The 16,206-nt window shown below is 39.3% G+C and overlaps 1 protein-coding gene across 1 annotated transcript in view; it reads left to right on the forward strand.

Annotated features, from left to right (window-relative positions):
* Positions 1–16,206, forward strand: part of LOC124594923 (chromodomain-helicase-DNA-binding protein 7) — a 310,905-nt gene that overhangs the window by 61,968 nt on the left and 232,731 nt on the right. The window contains exons 4-8 of the mRNA XM_047133415.1: positions 1,414–1,539; positions 7,127–7,326; positions 10,165–10,335; positions 10,502–10,786; positions 13,312–13,429. Coding sequence (XP_046989371.1) covers positions 1,414–1,539; positions 7,127–7,326; positions 10,165–10,335; positions 10,502–10,786; positions 13,312–13,429 — 900 coding nt within the window. The remainder of the gene's footprint in view (positions 1–1,413; positions 1,540–7,126; positions 7,327–10,164; positions 10,336–10,501; positions 10,787–13,311; positions 13,430–16,206) is intronic.

Here is a 16,206-nt window from a genome sequence, read left to right on the forward strand (position 1 = left end):
CCTACCTACCTACCTACCTACCTATCTACCTACCCACCCCTCTCCCCCCCTACCTACCTACCTACCTACCTACCTACCTATCTACCTACCCACCCCTCTCCCCCCCTACCTACCTACCTACCTACCTACCTACCTACCTACCTATCTACCTACCCACCCCTCTCCCCCCCTACCTACCTACCTACCTACCTACCTACCTACCTACCTATCTACCTACCCACCCCTCTCCCCCCCTACCTACCTACCTACCTACCTACCTACCTACCTATCTACCTACCCACCCCTCTCCCCCCCTACCTACCTACCTACCTACCTATCTACCTACCCACCCCTCTCCCCCCCTACCTACCTACCTACCTACCTATCTACCTACCCACCCCTCTCCCCCCCTACCTACCTACCTATCTACCTACCTATCTACCTACCCACCCCTCTCCCCCCCTACCTACCTATCTACCTACCTATCTACCTACCCACCCCTCTCCCCCCCTACCTACCTATCTACCTACCTATCTACCTACCCACCCCTCTCCCCCCCTACCTACCTATCTACCTACCTATCTACCTACCCACCCCTCTCCCCCCCTACCTACCTATCTACCTACCTATCTACCTACCCACCCCTCTCCCCCCCTACCTACCTATCTACCTACCTATCTACCTACCCACCCCTCTCCCCCCCTACCTACCTATCTACCTACCTATCTACCTACCCACCCCTCTCCCCCCCTACCTACCTATCTACCTACCTATCTACCTACCCACCCCTCTCCCCCCCTACCTACCTATCTACCTACCCACCCCTCTCCCCCCCTACCTACCTATCTACCTACCTATCTACCTACCCACCCCTCTCCCCCCCTACCTACCTATCTACCTACCTATCTACCTACCTATCTACCTACCCACCCCTCTCCACCCCTACCTACCTATCTACCTACCTATCTACCTACCTATCTACCTACCCACCCCTCTCCCCCCCTACCTACCTATCTACCTACCTATCTACCTACCCACCCCTCTCCCCCCCTACCTACCTATCTACCTACCTATCTACCTACCCACCCCTCTCCCCCCCTACCTACCTATCTACCTACCTATCTACCTACCCACCCCTCTCCCCCCCTACCTACCTATCTACCTACCTATCTACCTACCCACCCCTCTCCCCCCCTACCTACCTATCTACCTACCTATCTACCTACCCACCCCTCTCCCCCCCTACCTACCTATCTACCTACCTATCTACCTACCCACCCCTCTCCCCCCCTACCTACCTATCTACCTACCTATCTACCTACCCACCCCTCTCCCCCCCTACCTACCTATCTACCTACCTACCTACCCCTCCTAACCTCTCCTCCATCCACCTCCTAAACCTCTCTATCTGATTTATCTATATATTTCTTATAGATTGGTGTTCTTCAAGAAAGGCTTGAAGTTATCCGAAGGCATGAGGCATCTGGACCTTGTCCTGGAGGTCCACATTGTGTGTTGCAAGATCACATGTTTGGTTCAAACTTGCTAGAAAACTCACAGGTAAGGATTTCCAGTCAAATAACTCCAGTTATAGGAAAAGAGAAAGAAACAGCTCACTAGAGATGTTAAAAGTATTCTTATCTTCAGGAAGTTACACATGTTACTGTGTACATTCTGCGCTTATATATTGTTCTGTTTTAATGTTCTCTTGATGTGACCGCTGTATAAAAACATTAATAAATAATAGTATAGAAACTAAAACCACCCTGAACCACTGGTTGAAGGCCACAAGATTCGTTTCTGTGAATTAATAAAAGGTAGTGCTGTTTAATTTCATGATTTGAACACACATATAAACATTATAGCTTATCTCAGGTCTAGCTTATTTCCACCAGTGAGAACCTCTAGGGAATAGAATATTAGAAGACATAACTGCATTATTAAGAAATATGAGAATGAAATGAAGATAAATAGCTCAAAAGGAAATAAAAGTTTATCCGTTCATCTGGCGAATTATATGCGTATCCAGAAGGTTGCCACGGAAGACGAAATGTGGGATAAACTGAAATGACTATATTGTGATTCTCAGAGGAGAATAGGTTTGTTGACAACACTTCAGTCACAACTACAAAATTGCTTGCTGTTGAAGAACTTTCAACTTGTTGGATGGCTTAAATTTCTAAGTATAAGGCTAATGGGTTGATTGCGGTCTACTCCCTGGCAATTATAAGCCGGTAACTATAGATTTGAAAAAACTTGAATATTGCAGCCACAGGAGATTTGATTTAGACAGTTACTGCAAGTGGGTTGCTGTAAATCGTTGTCTGATACCATGATTCTTGTAACTAAAAGTAGGATCACTAGCAGGATGCATGTCACATTTTCCCAAAGCACCATCTTAAAACTATAAAAATACAGCTGTTTTTGCAGATACTGCTGGAGCAAAACAAAGACCAGCAATAAACTGTCAGAAGCAGCAGCAGACATCCCATTCTTCATGAAACCTAAATCAGGCGTATAACATAAGAGACTGGCATCAGGGCTCTGGTGCATATAACAATCGTATACAGCTGCTCAATCAATGAAAGATTCATACCTAAAGACTGGAAAGTTGCAGAAGTCACACCAATACTATAGAAAGGAAATAGGATTAATCTGCTGATTTACAGACCGGTATCACCATCATTGATTTGGCACAGGATTTTGGAACATAAACTGTGTTCAAATATTATGAACTACCTCAAAGAAAAAGATCTGTTGACACTTAGTCAGCACAGCCAGCTGCAGAAAGTTTCATTTTTGTGAAACACAACTGGTCTTTATTCACACAAAGTTATGAGTACTATCAACAGAGGATTTCAAATTGATTCCATATTTATAGGTTTCCAGATGAGTAAAACAGAAGTGATATCTGACATTCGCCAAGGAAGCATTATAGGCCTCATGTTGTTCGTAAACTATTTAAATGATTCGAGAGACTATATAAGCAGCGCTCTTAAATTGTTCGCAGATGTTGTGGTCATTCATCAGAAGATCAAACCAATTGCAAAATGATTTAGAAAAGATATCTGTATGGTGTGAAAAGTTGCAATTGACTCAGGCCATCTACACCAGTACTAAAAGGAATGACTTAAATTTCAGTTACAAGACAAATTATGCGAATCTAAAGGTTGTCAATTAAATTAAATACCTAGGGATTACTATCATGATCAACCTAAATTGGAACGATCCCATAGATAAGGGGAAGGCAAACCAGTGACTGTGTTTTATTGGCAAAACACTTTGAAGATGCAACAGGTCTACTAAAGGAGGTGCCTGTGCTACACTTGACAGTCCTCTTCTGGAATATTGCTGCACGGTACAGGATCTGTACCAGATATAATTGGTGGAGGATATTGAAAAAGTTCAAGGGAGGTCGGCTCCGTTTCTATTATTGTGAAAGCGGGTGGTGGGGAGGGGAGGTTGGGGGGGGGGGGGGGGGAGTAGTTATGGATATGATATGCGAGTTGGGGTAGTAGTCATTAAAACATAAGTGTTTTTCGTTGCAGTGAGAAAAATCATAAAAGAAATCAGTCCACGCGGAAAGATTCAAGTGTTCTTTTTCCCATGTACTGTTAGAGTGGATATAGTCTAAAAGTGGTTTAATGAACCTTGCACTTAAGTGTGAAGTTCAGAGTGGTCATGTTGATGTAAATGTAGATGTTCATCAAAATGTCAAAGGGAATGAAATTTGCCCCAGGCAATGATCAGTTCAGAAGTAATTGCAGCCAACAGTGGATATGTAGCTTTAAAAGATATGTACACACTCATTGACATCTTTGCAGGCTGTACTAAGACAGGAATTTCACTAATCTGTGTACTTAATTTAGGGTATAAAATACAAATTTGCCATCAGTAAGCGGAACAACAGAAAAAGTTCTTTTTATAAAAGGGGCTGTTATATTTATGACTTGGTGAAGAATTTTTTGCCATATATTCTCTTATCAGTGGTATGAGTAAAGTAGATGGATGCTAAATTTACAAGCAAAACCAAAGTGGACATTGTAATTAAATGACACTGAAGTATGGCACAAGATGATGGGACTTCAAATTTATATTCAATGAAAGATTTACATATAGGCTTGGACAAAGGTAATGCATGTAAAGGAGCTGTCAACAGTCCTATTGTAAAATATTTAGAAGGTAAGCAGGCATGTTTCCTTTCAAATGTTTTATCTCTCAAACTAATCATGTACTTAAATTAGTTCATTCAGAACTACATGGACCGATGCATATGATGTCAGTTCTAAAGCTAGGTACTTCATAATTCTAATCAAAGACTACTTGACAAAAGTTTTATACGTGGGTGAGTCACATGAAAACCTTAAATTTGTAATAACAAATCGAAATTTCGCGCGGTTATCCTGTAAGTTGGTAAGCATGCTACAAACAGCGTGCAGAGTGGCCTCTAGGTGGCAGCATAGTGTAGATGCACACATACCGTCGCAGTATCAGTATAAAGATGCCCGCCCCACTTGCCGACTTGCACCAGGGAATAACAGCGTTCTGTTATTCGGCTTTGTGTAGTGAAGGTGTGAAACCTATTGAAATTCATCGATGAATGAAGGTTCAGTACGGTGATGCATGTTTGTCACAGCAGCAAGTCTACAAATGGAGTAAGAAGTTTGCAAATGGTGTGACTTCAGTGGAAGATGCTCCTCGTCCAGGTCAGGCACAACGAGTTGTGACTCCACAGAACATTGCAGCAGTTGAAGCCATAGTGAAGGAAAACCGCCGAGTGGCACTAAATGACACTGCAGCATGTTACAGATTAGTCATGGGTCAGCACATCACATTCTGCATGATGTGCTCCAGTTTCACAAAGTGGCTGTAAGACGGATGCCATGGCACCTGACTCCTGAAATGAGAGAACGACGTGTTCATGCTTGTCAAGAACTTCTTCAGCACTTTGAACGAGAAGGTGATGGCTTCCTTGCAAGAATCGTTATTGGGGTCGAAACGTGGGTTCATTTCCACCAACCGGAAACAAAGAGAGCGAGCAAGGAATGGCGCCATTCCTCATCACCAAAACCAAAGAAGTTTCAAATAGAACCATCAGCAGGGAAGGTTATGGCGACTCTCTTTTGGGACGAAAAAGTTGTCATTTTGGAGCATTACATGCCTAGAGGGCCCCACTGTCACCAGTGCATCATACACAGATCTCCTAAAAAATCATATGCGGCCTGCAATCAAATCAAATTGATGTGGATTGCTGTCAGCAGGTGTCCTTTTGCAACATGACAATGCAAGGTCCCACACTGCCCATACAACAGTTGCAACAATCACAGACCTGTGTTTTGAGTGTCTTCCTCATCCACCATACTCACCAGACCTTGCCCCAAGTGATTTCCATATGTTTGGACCACTCAAAGACGAAATAAGAGGAAAGAAGCTCCGTTCTGATGAAGAGGTATGCCACGCGGTGCAAGAGTGATTGTGCGGACTACCAAAAGAATTTTTTGCTAAAGGAATGTATGCACTTTGTATGTGCTGGAGGACTTGCATTGAACGTGGGGGGAGATTATTTTGCAAAGTGATACAGCTTTGTACTACTTCTGCATGATAAATAGTATTTTAAAAAATATTTAAGGTTTTCATTTGACTCACCCTCGTATATACACTTAAAAAGAAAAAGACCAAGGATCAGGACCCAAAAATTATTCAAACTTTTAAGAGAACCAGACTGGATGGATGATTTGTGTGTTACGCACTGACAACACAAGCAGATTTGTTCATGAAAAATTTACCACTTTTCTGAATGAATGAAGAGAGTTGTACAATAGGTGACAGTATCTTGTAATGTAGATCAAAATGGCTTAGCTGAGCATTATAACAGTACTGTTATTGGGAAGGCATGATGCCTACTCATAGAAGCTAAATCACACATGAATTTCAGGGGAGAAGTGATCTCTACAGCGATGTGTTCCCTCAGCAGATTGAATAATTAGACTGGAAGGAGAATGATAAAGAAAGAAGCTATAACTTGGCAGTAAAGTGCACATCCACATTCCAAAGGCCTGCAGTCACAAATGTGACGAAAAAGGCACTGGCTGTGTATTTGTTGAGCAGGTTTAAATGAATGGTATGCTTAACTTTCTACACAGTATTCCACAGAGATTAATAAAAACAAAGGATGTCACACAGGTTAAGAAAAGAATATCTGTTTCAGTGAGGTAATGGTTCACAAAGGTGGAGAAAAATGAAGCACTTCTAGTCATTCACAAGAGCTGAGTTTATTTATTCCATCACAAACAAAAATGAAGATGAAACAGCATAAACAGGACTGCAAGAAGTTGAATCACAACCATGAATGAGAGTAGCACAGAATAATTCAGCAGTAACAAAGATGCTGAGCCACCTATGCTAATTAAACCACTGTAATCTTCCAGACTGCTTAAACCTTAACTCTTATATTCTGAAAAGTTATTTGATTCAAAGCCATAAACACTGGCAAAGTCACAACATTATCAACTGATAGATGATTTTGGTCGTAAAGTGCCAGCCATTACTGATTGTGGAGGGATGTAGGAAATCGGAAGGTATAACTGACTGCATTCTTAGGCAAATTACATATGTTGCTTTGTGGGATAGAAACTATATCTGTCTGTATTATTTTCTTAAGCAAATTGCATGTGTTGCTTTGATTGCTTTGTGGGGTCACAGTATAAAATATTTAAAAAATTAAATTTTCTATACTGGAACTACTTGGCTACAAAATAAGTTTTCTTTTGTTGTAACAGAAGTTGGTAGAAGCTCTTATTATGAGTGCAGGTGACTTTTTTAACCTTGCTGATGTTTAGAACATATTGGACGATTTCAAGTGAGGTATATCTACCTCGACCCATCTGATCATCCTCTATAAGTTATAAGAGTAGCTGAGTGTTCATATATGACAACGGCTCACGATCTCTTTCAATATCTAGTGGGGAGAGGAATGTTTCTTAAACTACGGATGTTTTGTGTGTGTTTTTGTTAACTACTCTACTAGCTATTAAAACATACAGATATATATTATAGTGCTGTTGATGGTATTTCATTGTGTGTTTTCCATCTAAATACTGCTGGCAAGTGATTGTGTAAATGCTTAGTGGTGAATGTTGTTTTATAGGTATCAAGTACAACAGGTAAAGCTCGAAACAAAGGTGCCCCCAGACCAAAAAAACCAAAGAAAAAACCAGAAGATGCAGCGGCTCTGGCACCACCTGCTGAGTGTAATGAGGCAGGAGATTTCAGTGAACTCCATGGCATTGGTGACAACTTCCAAAACACTTCTTTCGATGAAAAACAGAAGAAGCCAAAGCCACCTAGGTAAGGTGTGTGTGTGTGTGTGTGTGTGTGTGTGTGTGTGTGTGTGTGTGTGTGTGTGTGTGTGTGTGTGTGTGTGTGTGTGTGTGTGTGTGTGTTATATAGGAAAAAATAGCTTAATAACTGGCCTCACACTTTTTCTTTGGAAGGATAGTCATGCTTTCTCTCATCATTGCTGGCCAGAGTGGCCGTGCGGTTCTAGGCACTACAGTCTGGAGCCGCGTGACCGCTACGGTCGCAGGTTCGAATCCTGCCTCGGGCATGGATGTGTGTAATGTCCTTAGGTTTAAGTAGTTCTAAGTTCTAGGGGACTGATGACCACAGCAAGTCCTATAGTGCTCAGAGCCATTTTAAACCTCTCGTCATTAATATCAATTAAGTATGTGCCAGTAATGTTCTCAAAATAGCATAAGTAGCTGGTCTTTCTGGCCCAATAATTCCTCTAAGTGGCCGGTCTTCAAAGTGTTAAGAAAGTAGCACATAAGTGTATATTCTCCCTGTGCAGAGGGAGGGAAAGAAAGAAAATGAGAATTTGAAGTTTCAACTATTGTCTTTTTCTCCACTTGGAACTCCATTTTCTTGTACTCACAGCTCCACTCACTATCTCTAGATGACAAAATGTAAGCCCAATTAGCAACAGTGAACTACAAATGAAAATTGACAATTGATAAATAGACCCATAGTAACTGGAAAACGAATATGCAAAACAAAAACACTATGAACCTATGCACGAACGCAATAGTTTCGAGAAAACATGCTTGTGTGAAATGCAATACTTTCTTGCACTGATGAAAGAATCCGCCATGTGAACAAAGTTGGCATAATGTGGAGACATTTTAAGTCTGCAAAGGCAGAGGCATGAAAGTAATTTGTTTGTTGCCTTGTGCTGAATGCATAAGCAAGAGAAATGCTTTTTTTCCCTGCCATTTCAAAAGCTTTCTTTTGAATTGATAATAACCGGTCATTATACTTTCATCCATACATTCTTAATTTGTGAGTAGAGTAATCCAAAACTATGGCTTATGTCATTTTAGTCACTACCCTCCGCACTCATTCGTCTCCTTCTGATTTTTTTTTTTACTATTTAGTTTTATATTTTTCATCTCAGATAGGGAAGAAGATGATTTGTATTTGACATGAAGAGCCTTCTTTTCCCACTTGGGTTCCAAAACTGATCAGTGCAGTAAATGATGTATAATAGTGATTCTTGTCTGTGGAAATAGTTTTGAAGCAATTTATTCAGTTGTTCTGCACCATTTGGTTCCTAAATCCCATTTCCTGCTTGCGCTTCTATCCCCCAAGTACATACCTAGCCAAAGGATACGAAGCAACAAACAACTGTCATACTGTTTGGCTAGTGTTTCACGACAGAAGGGAAGGATTCACCATTGAAAACCACACCCAAGTTTATTAACAGTCAAGTACTCAAGGGTAAGATGAAGGAAACAATTTAGGTATGGAAAAAAGGTAAATTTTTAAAAATGTGTCATGATTGGCCTGATTATGAAGAATATGTTTACCTTCATTGATGAGATTTAAGTTGGACAAAACTACTTGACACAATCATGAAATCTGAGGGTAGCAGGTAAGTGATTATGAAGTATTTGTGCTTTTCACTAATATTGCAGATTTTATCACATGGCACATGTTAATTGTACTTCTTCAATTTCCGCCACAAGTGCTGCACTCTGTTCACTCCTATGCTTAGTTTTCTTCTTATTGATCCATCAGAGTGTCACTGTTGTTGCCTCAACACAACTACTAATGTGAGATTTAATAGTTACAGTTTTGATTGGCATAACCAGTGTGGAAAAATCAGCCGGTTTGTAGTTAATAATTTCCTGAAAATGGTATGCTGGAGGATGGAACTTGGCTGCACACAATCGGAATGTGTTTAATCGTCTGTGTTGAGGTACTTTGCCAGTTACTTCCAAAATGTTTACATCTCAAAGACTGCAATATGTTATTTTTCTTGTCTCCAGTCAAATGATAACTTTTACTACCAACATTACATTACATCACAGTTCAGGTGATGTATAGTCTTGCAAACTTGGGCAAGATATATTCTGCCCTTCATTACTTTCTGGTACATTTAGCAGCATAGACAACTTGGTCAGTAGTAGAGTGTTTAGCTTGGGAACAGTAGGCAATTATAGTAATCAAGGACATTTGGTAGTATCGTAGTACAAAGTACGCTGTTATTGACTGCAGACAGTTCAGAATCCCAAAACTGGGTTTAGTGACAAGTAGAGGAACTTTCTTGTGCATTGTGATGATGTTCCCAACAAAGTGCATAGAGGTTCAAAGACAGTTACAAATTTTTACACACAGTAAGAGCCAAACCTCGTGGTGTTCAGAAAGGACCTAGTGGTAATAGTTACTAAAACTTAGATATAATATATAAACAAACTTGTGTGTGTTACTGAAAATACAATAAAAAACAGTGTGTTGCAATAAAGCATTTAATATGCAATAAAACAGTCATTAATCACTGCTTGCTGTTTTTTGTATCTGCTTTGATGTATATTGAATAATAGATTTTTAACCATAATTTAGGAATCTATTTATTGTATATTGGAAAGCTATGCAACAACTTTTGTTATTTGTATTTGCTGTGTTATTGTTGTTATTTTTACCATGAAAGTATTTCTATGGACTTCAGAGTAAAACAGTGTGTACTCTTTTCTGTGTGTGTGTGTGTGTGTGTGTGTGTGTGTGTGTGTGTGTGTGTGTGTTTTTTTTTTCCCTTTTCACAAGTTAAACAGTTAGCTACTTCAGTGTGAGCTGAAATAATATAATTTTGATAGTTGTGACCAGGAATTACATATTTTTCTCTTTCAGGAAACCAAGAGAACCAAAAAAACCAAAAGAACCAAAGACTCCAAAGGAACCAAAACCACCCAAAGAACCTAAAGCTGCCAAAGAGCCGAAACCTCCAAAAACTCCCAAGGAACCGAAGAAAAAGAAGGAACCTAAAGCACCTGGGGAAACCAAGTCTCCAAAACCAAGAAAGTATGTGCTTACTTCTTGCTGTGCAGCTCCTACTAAAACTTGAGAGAGAGAGAGAGAGAGAGAGAGAGAGAGAGAGAGAGAGAGAGAGAGAGATATGTGGTAAATAACCACTGCTGCAAAATAAGTTAGCCTATCAAGTTTATTTAATGTTGATTGTTGGTTCCAGGAAAGTAGCCAAGAAGAAGGATGGAATAGTGGAAGAAACACCATCTAGTTCAATCGAGAGTGGTGTTGAAGAAGTCCTGTCAGATCTTCTTGCAGCAGTAGAATCTGAAATTGCTTCAGTGGAAAGACAAGACAGTGAAAGTGAAATGCTGACCCCAGATGATCCTGCAAGCCCTTCGAAAAGTTTGTCAGAATCATCAACGAAGACAACGCCAACGACTAGAAAGCCTAAAAGGGATAGAAAGGCGAAAGTGAAACCAGTTTTTCCTGCAAAACGGAATGCAAAGTTAGTATATAAAATAAATTTTGAAATTATTTGCGACAAACATGTCAAACTTTTAGAAATATAATGGTTATGATTTTGTTGCTGACCGATATCACAGTACGTCTGATTTTTTCTCGATAGGTTAGGTTAATGGACTTCCAGGGGGGCAGAGAATTCGAAAATGTGTACGCAGGGGAAAAACGTTAATTTTGTTGTGTGGTTTTCTTCATCTCATTAAACACAGCTTATTTAGTACTGTTGTATATTCTCAGATGGCTTAAAATTTTCATATGAGCAGCAAAAATACATGTAGACCCACAGAGTGATGTATTATGTTGTGATGTCTGTAGCTTTGTGGCATATAGATAGGGTTTCAGGTTTCATACAAATGTCTGTGGTAGAAAGTACCAACCTTATAAAGTTTGTTTAAATTTTGGCGATGTTACATTTTTTGCAGCCATAAATATTGAATGCTCTCAGTGAATTCCTAAATGTGGATGAAACTGACCGTTATCTGATACAATACTTTCATTAGAAAAACCTTAGTCAAACTAATAATAAATCTGAACTAAGTTCTACTCTGGGAAAAGCATGGGGCGGTGCAATTCAAGTGAGGCCATAGAAGCTGCCAAGATGAACGTTGCAGTGGTTGACTCAATGAGGTCATCTCCCCAGGAATTCTGAAGAAAATCCACAAAGTGATATTGGATGACTGTTGACTGAAAGGGTACAAGTTAGGGAGCGCATTGTAGGCATTTCAAAAGTGCTGCACGTTGAATATGGACTGAAAATTTGGACATGAGATAGATTTGCGCAAGACTGGTGCTGCGTTCACTCGCAATGGAACAAAAAAAAGCTGTATGCGGATGTTTCAATAAAATTGAGTTATTGCAACAATTCATAACCACGGATGAAATGTGGATCCATCACTCGCCCTTGAGAGGAAGGAACAGTCGAAATAGTAGGTTGAAAGGGGAGAATTGGCTGCAAAGAAGGCACAGACAGTTCTGCCTGCATTGCAAGGTCATAGTGTCAGTGTTTTTAGATGCATGTGGGACAATTTTCATTAATTATCTTCTAAAAGGAAAAGCAATTAATGGACGTATTATGTTTACTTTTTGCAGTGTTTAGGTGATGAAATTGAGCAAAAAATGTCGTGCCAGAGAGAGAGAGAGAGAGAGAGAGAGAGAGAGAGAGAGAGAGAGAGAGAGGGGGGGGGGGGGTACTTTCATCACAACAGTGCACCATTTCATGCCTCTATCACTTCATTACGCACCTTATTCGCCAGATGTAGCCCACTCTGATTATTTTTTGTTTCCAAAGATTTGCCACAAATGAAGAGGTGGAGTCTGTAATTGAGCCATTTTGCCCCATAAACAGATGCTGAGTCCCAGAAAGGCACAACAAAAAAGAGTGTATCAATGTGAAAGGAGACTATGTAGAGAAATATAACTTTCCCAAAATATTTGTATTCTTTGTTAGTTTTTGATACTTCTAAGATTGCACTCATATTCATTAGAGAAATAAACCCAAACTATTATTAAAGTTATTATAATTGAAGTTTTATTTGCAAGAGATTTGTAATGTGACAGGAAATTTTTAACATTGAGAACGTGAGCAGTTTCAAAAACATAATTGTTGGAGAAGCCAACAATGACAGTGCTGCTGATTGTTGTCTTGACAGTCCTGTAGTTAGAGGTACTAGCTTCTATAACTTGACTAAAAGTAATTCATTTCATATTTAAGCAACGGAAAATCCAGGATGGAATGTAACAGTCTGGCTATTTATTCACAGAGTTTGATAGCTATTTTGCCCTATAAACAGAGTATCAAAGCTATTGATCATCACTGTGAAAAGTGCATCAATGTGAAAGGAGACTATTTTTGACAAAGGCTTTGGTGGTTGGAAGCTAACTTTCCAACTGTCTTTTCGCTGTGCCGTTCAGTGACTAAGCATCTCTGAAGCTATTGTATCTGTATTGATAATTTGGCAAGTATAACTAATAATAGGAAGTATTAGGGTTTCTGATACAATTGATTTGATAAATCACCATTAATTATGCATTAATAGATAATTATGATATGGGTGTTCTTTACAAGTATCGTCTGTGAATCTTCACTTTTTCTGCAAGTAGCATTTAGAGATAAAAAACATTTTTTATTAAAAATTGATTCAGTATGTGTTGATATTTAATATAAGATTAAAATAGAAGTAAAAAATAATTACTACCACCAAAAATGGAACTAATAATTTTGCAATTGCAAGACTCATAATGTTGATTGGCCGATCACTTTGCATACAAAAAATGCAATCTTAGTGTTGCATAATTCTATGGTCTCCCTCCTTATATCTTTCAGTGCAGTGTACAAACTCTGTAGTGTGGCATATGGTTTGTAGGTAGCTGCATAAACCTGCATTACATCACTTGTGCTCTGAACAGTTTATGGGGAAAACTTGCATCTACACTGTAATTAGCCATTTTGAAATTTGAGTCAACATTAAAATGTTGCAAGTTTATGAAAGTAATCTTTTCCATTTTTAACAGGGGGATGTTCACAAAGAAGAATAAAAAGAAATTAGTTGGCGGTGATGAATCTGATGCAGAAGACATGTTGGCGACTCCTCCGCCATCACCTGACGATGATTCAGAAAGTTCAAAAAATGTGAGTAACACTGGTCAAATACGTTATTACTCCTCAGTTAAGGGGGTTTGTTGAAAGTATCTGGACAGTATCTACAGACATATAGGAAGGAAGTAAGTAAGTTAGTTTAATGCCCTGTAGACTGCAAGTTGTATGAAGTGGAGCACAAAGATCAAATTTTGATAAGGGTATGATTTAATCAGTGTAGGTCAGCCACAGGAAAACTTAAATCTGCATGAACAAAAATGAATGTGTAAATTTTCCTCCTGAATGAGAGGCCATTGTATTAACATTTAGTGTGTAGCTGTCATAATACTATGCCGCTTGTTGGAAATGAGAATGAGCAGCAAATATATTATTATGTCATGCCAGTTACGCTGATTTTTCTGCAGTGTCAAACGTATATTTATGGCTACTCCAAATATGTCAGGTGTGCAGGCTTTGTAGCTTTAGCTAGTTGGTAGTAGTGGTATCACTAGATAATTTTATTGTCTTTGAAACCATTGTCATCATCTGTTGTTTCGCAGGCATTAGCTGATTTTCAAATTCTGTTTTGTGCCTTTTGTGTGCAATTGTGTTGATTTTGTGTTCAAAATGTGCAGTGAAGAGAGAAAAATCTGGAGCAAATGATTTACCAAGCCATTGACGAGTCTGCAAGTAATGAGAACAAAATATTTGATGAGGGTTCAGATTACACCTTCATTGTATTATCATTGCATATTGTGTTATGAAGGATTTTCCTACAGGTAAATCAGCAAATCAATCTTGAACCTATGATTGCAGCGAGTGAGTGTTGGACTAAGTACTTCTCCAGGTTTCAATTTGTATCACACTGTACTCCACAGTGAACCCTATATTTTGCTTTATTCCTGTGTTTTGTGTATATCTTTAGATTTATGTGGTGTGTAAAAGAAATTTAAACAGAAGGATTACTTGTTTGGGTACTAGGATATGTATTTGAATACCAGAACTCCTTTTCAGTTTTTTATATATTACTGTTGAACTGAAGTTTCATGTGTGGATTCAGGTTTAACATTATCAACGCCAAGATGTGTATATTCAAAGTAGAAAATCCAGTACACCTAAAAAGTTTAGAAATTCCAGATACATATTTGTACACACAAGTTATAATTAAAAAAAAAAAAAAAAAAAAAAAAAAAAAAAAGAAAAAGAAAAAGAAACTTGTATAGACATGTGTATTCAAATACAGAGATACGTAAACAGGCAGAATATAGAGTCGGTAATGCCTATATAAGACAAGTGTCTGGCAGATTGGTCTGGTAGATTGGTTACTGCTGCTGCAGTGGCAGGTTATCAAGATTTAAGTGAGTTCAAAGGTGGTGTTATAGTCAGCACACGAACGATGGTTCACACCATTTCCGAGGTAGCAATGAAGTGGGGATTTTCCTGTATGACCATTTCCCAAGTGTACTGTGAATATCAGGAATCTAGAAAAACATCAAATCTCTAACATCGCTGTGGCCGGGAAAATATCCTGCAAGACTGGGACCAACGAAAACTGAAAAGAATCTGTCAACATGACAAGAAGTGCAAAGCTTCCGAAAATTGCAGAAAATTTCAATACTGGGCCATCAACAAGTGTCATTGTGTAAACCATTAAATGAAACATCATCGATAAGGGCTTTCAGAGCCGATGGCCCACTCGTGTACCCTTGATGACTGCATGGCATAAAGCTCTACGCCTTCCTAGCTCATCAACACAACATTGACTGTTGATGACTGGAAACATGTTGCTTGGTGGGGTGAGTCTTGTTTCAAATTGTATTGAGCGAATGGATGTGTACGTGTATGGGAACAATATCATGAATCCATGGACCTTACATGTCATAGGGCACTGTTCAAGCTGGTGGAAGCTCTGTAGTGGTGTGGGGCATGTGCAGTTGGAGTGATATGGGACACTTGATACATCTAGGTATGACTCTTTGACAGGTGTCACATATGTAAGCATGCTGTCTGATCACCTGCATCCATCCAGTCCTATCCATTGTGCATTCCGACGGACTTGGGCAATTGCAGCTGGAAAATGCAATCCAGAATTGCTACAGAGTGGCTCCAGGAACACTCTTCTGAGCTTAAACACTTCTGCTGGCTGCCAGGCTCCCCAGACACGAACATTATTGAGTGTATCTGGGATGCCTTGCAACATGCTGTTCAGAAAAGATCTCCATCCCCTCATACTTTAACAGATTTATGGGCAGCCGTGCAGGATTCATGGTGTCAGTTCCCTCCAGCACTACTTCAGACATTAGTAGAGTCCATGCCACATTGTGGCTCACAGTGCTCGCGGGGACCCTATACGATATTAGGCAGGTGTACCAGTTTCTTTGGCTCTTCAATGTAGAAGTGCTAATATAGATAATGGCAGAACAAATTTAGGTATTTATAGAGTTATGTTTCTTATGCCACTAAGTAGTTTAATCAAATTAGTGCAGTAACTGTTTCTAGAGAGAATCCATCCTATTCAGATCAGTTTTCGTGGAACCTGAAGTAAATCACATTAAAATAAACAAAACAGATTACAAGATACTTTACTATCTTCAAATTATTAATTATTTCACTATACTCTCAAATATCCTGTTTAGTGTTGAATTTGTAATAACAGACATTGGGAGATTTTTTAAAAATGCATTTAAGACATTTTGTGTCAGAACTTAAACGTTTTCACCTGACCATTAAACTTGGTGTACTAGATGTTACCATCGTCATTTGACATCAGTGTCTAATTATCTGTGCTGCCAACTCTACAAGTTTTGTTGTCTTAACCATAGCTTTCAGAT

Source organism: Schistocerca americana, chromosome 2 (assembly GCF_021461395.2).
Source record: "Schistocerca americana isolate TAMUIC-IGC-003095 chromosome 2, iqSchAmer2.1, whole genome shotgun sequence".
In the NCBI taxonomy this organism is placed as follows: domain Eukaryota; kingdom Metazoa; phylum Arthropoda; class Insecta; order Orthoptera; family Acrididae; genus Schistocerca; species Schistocerca americana.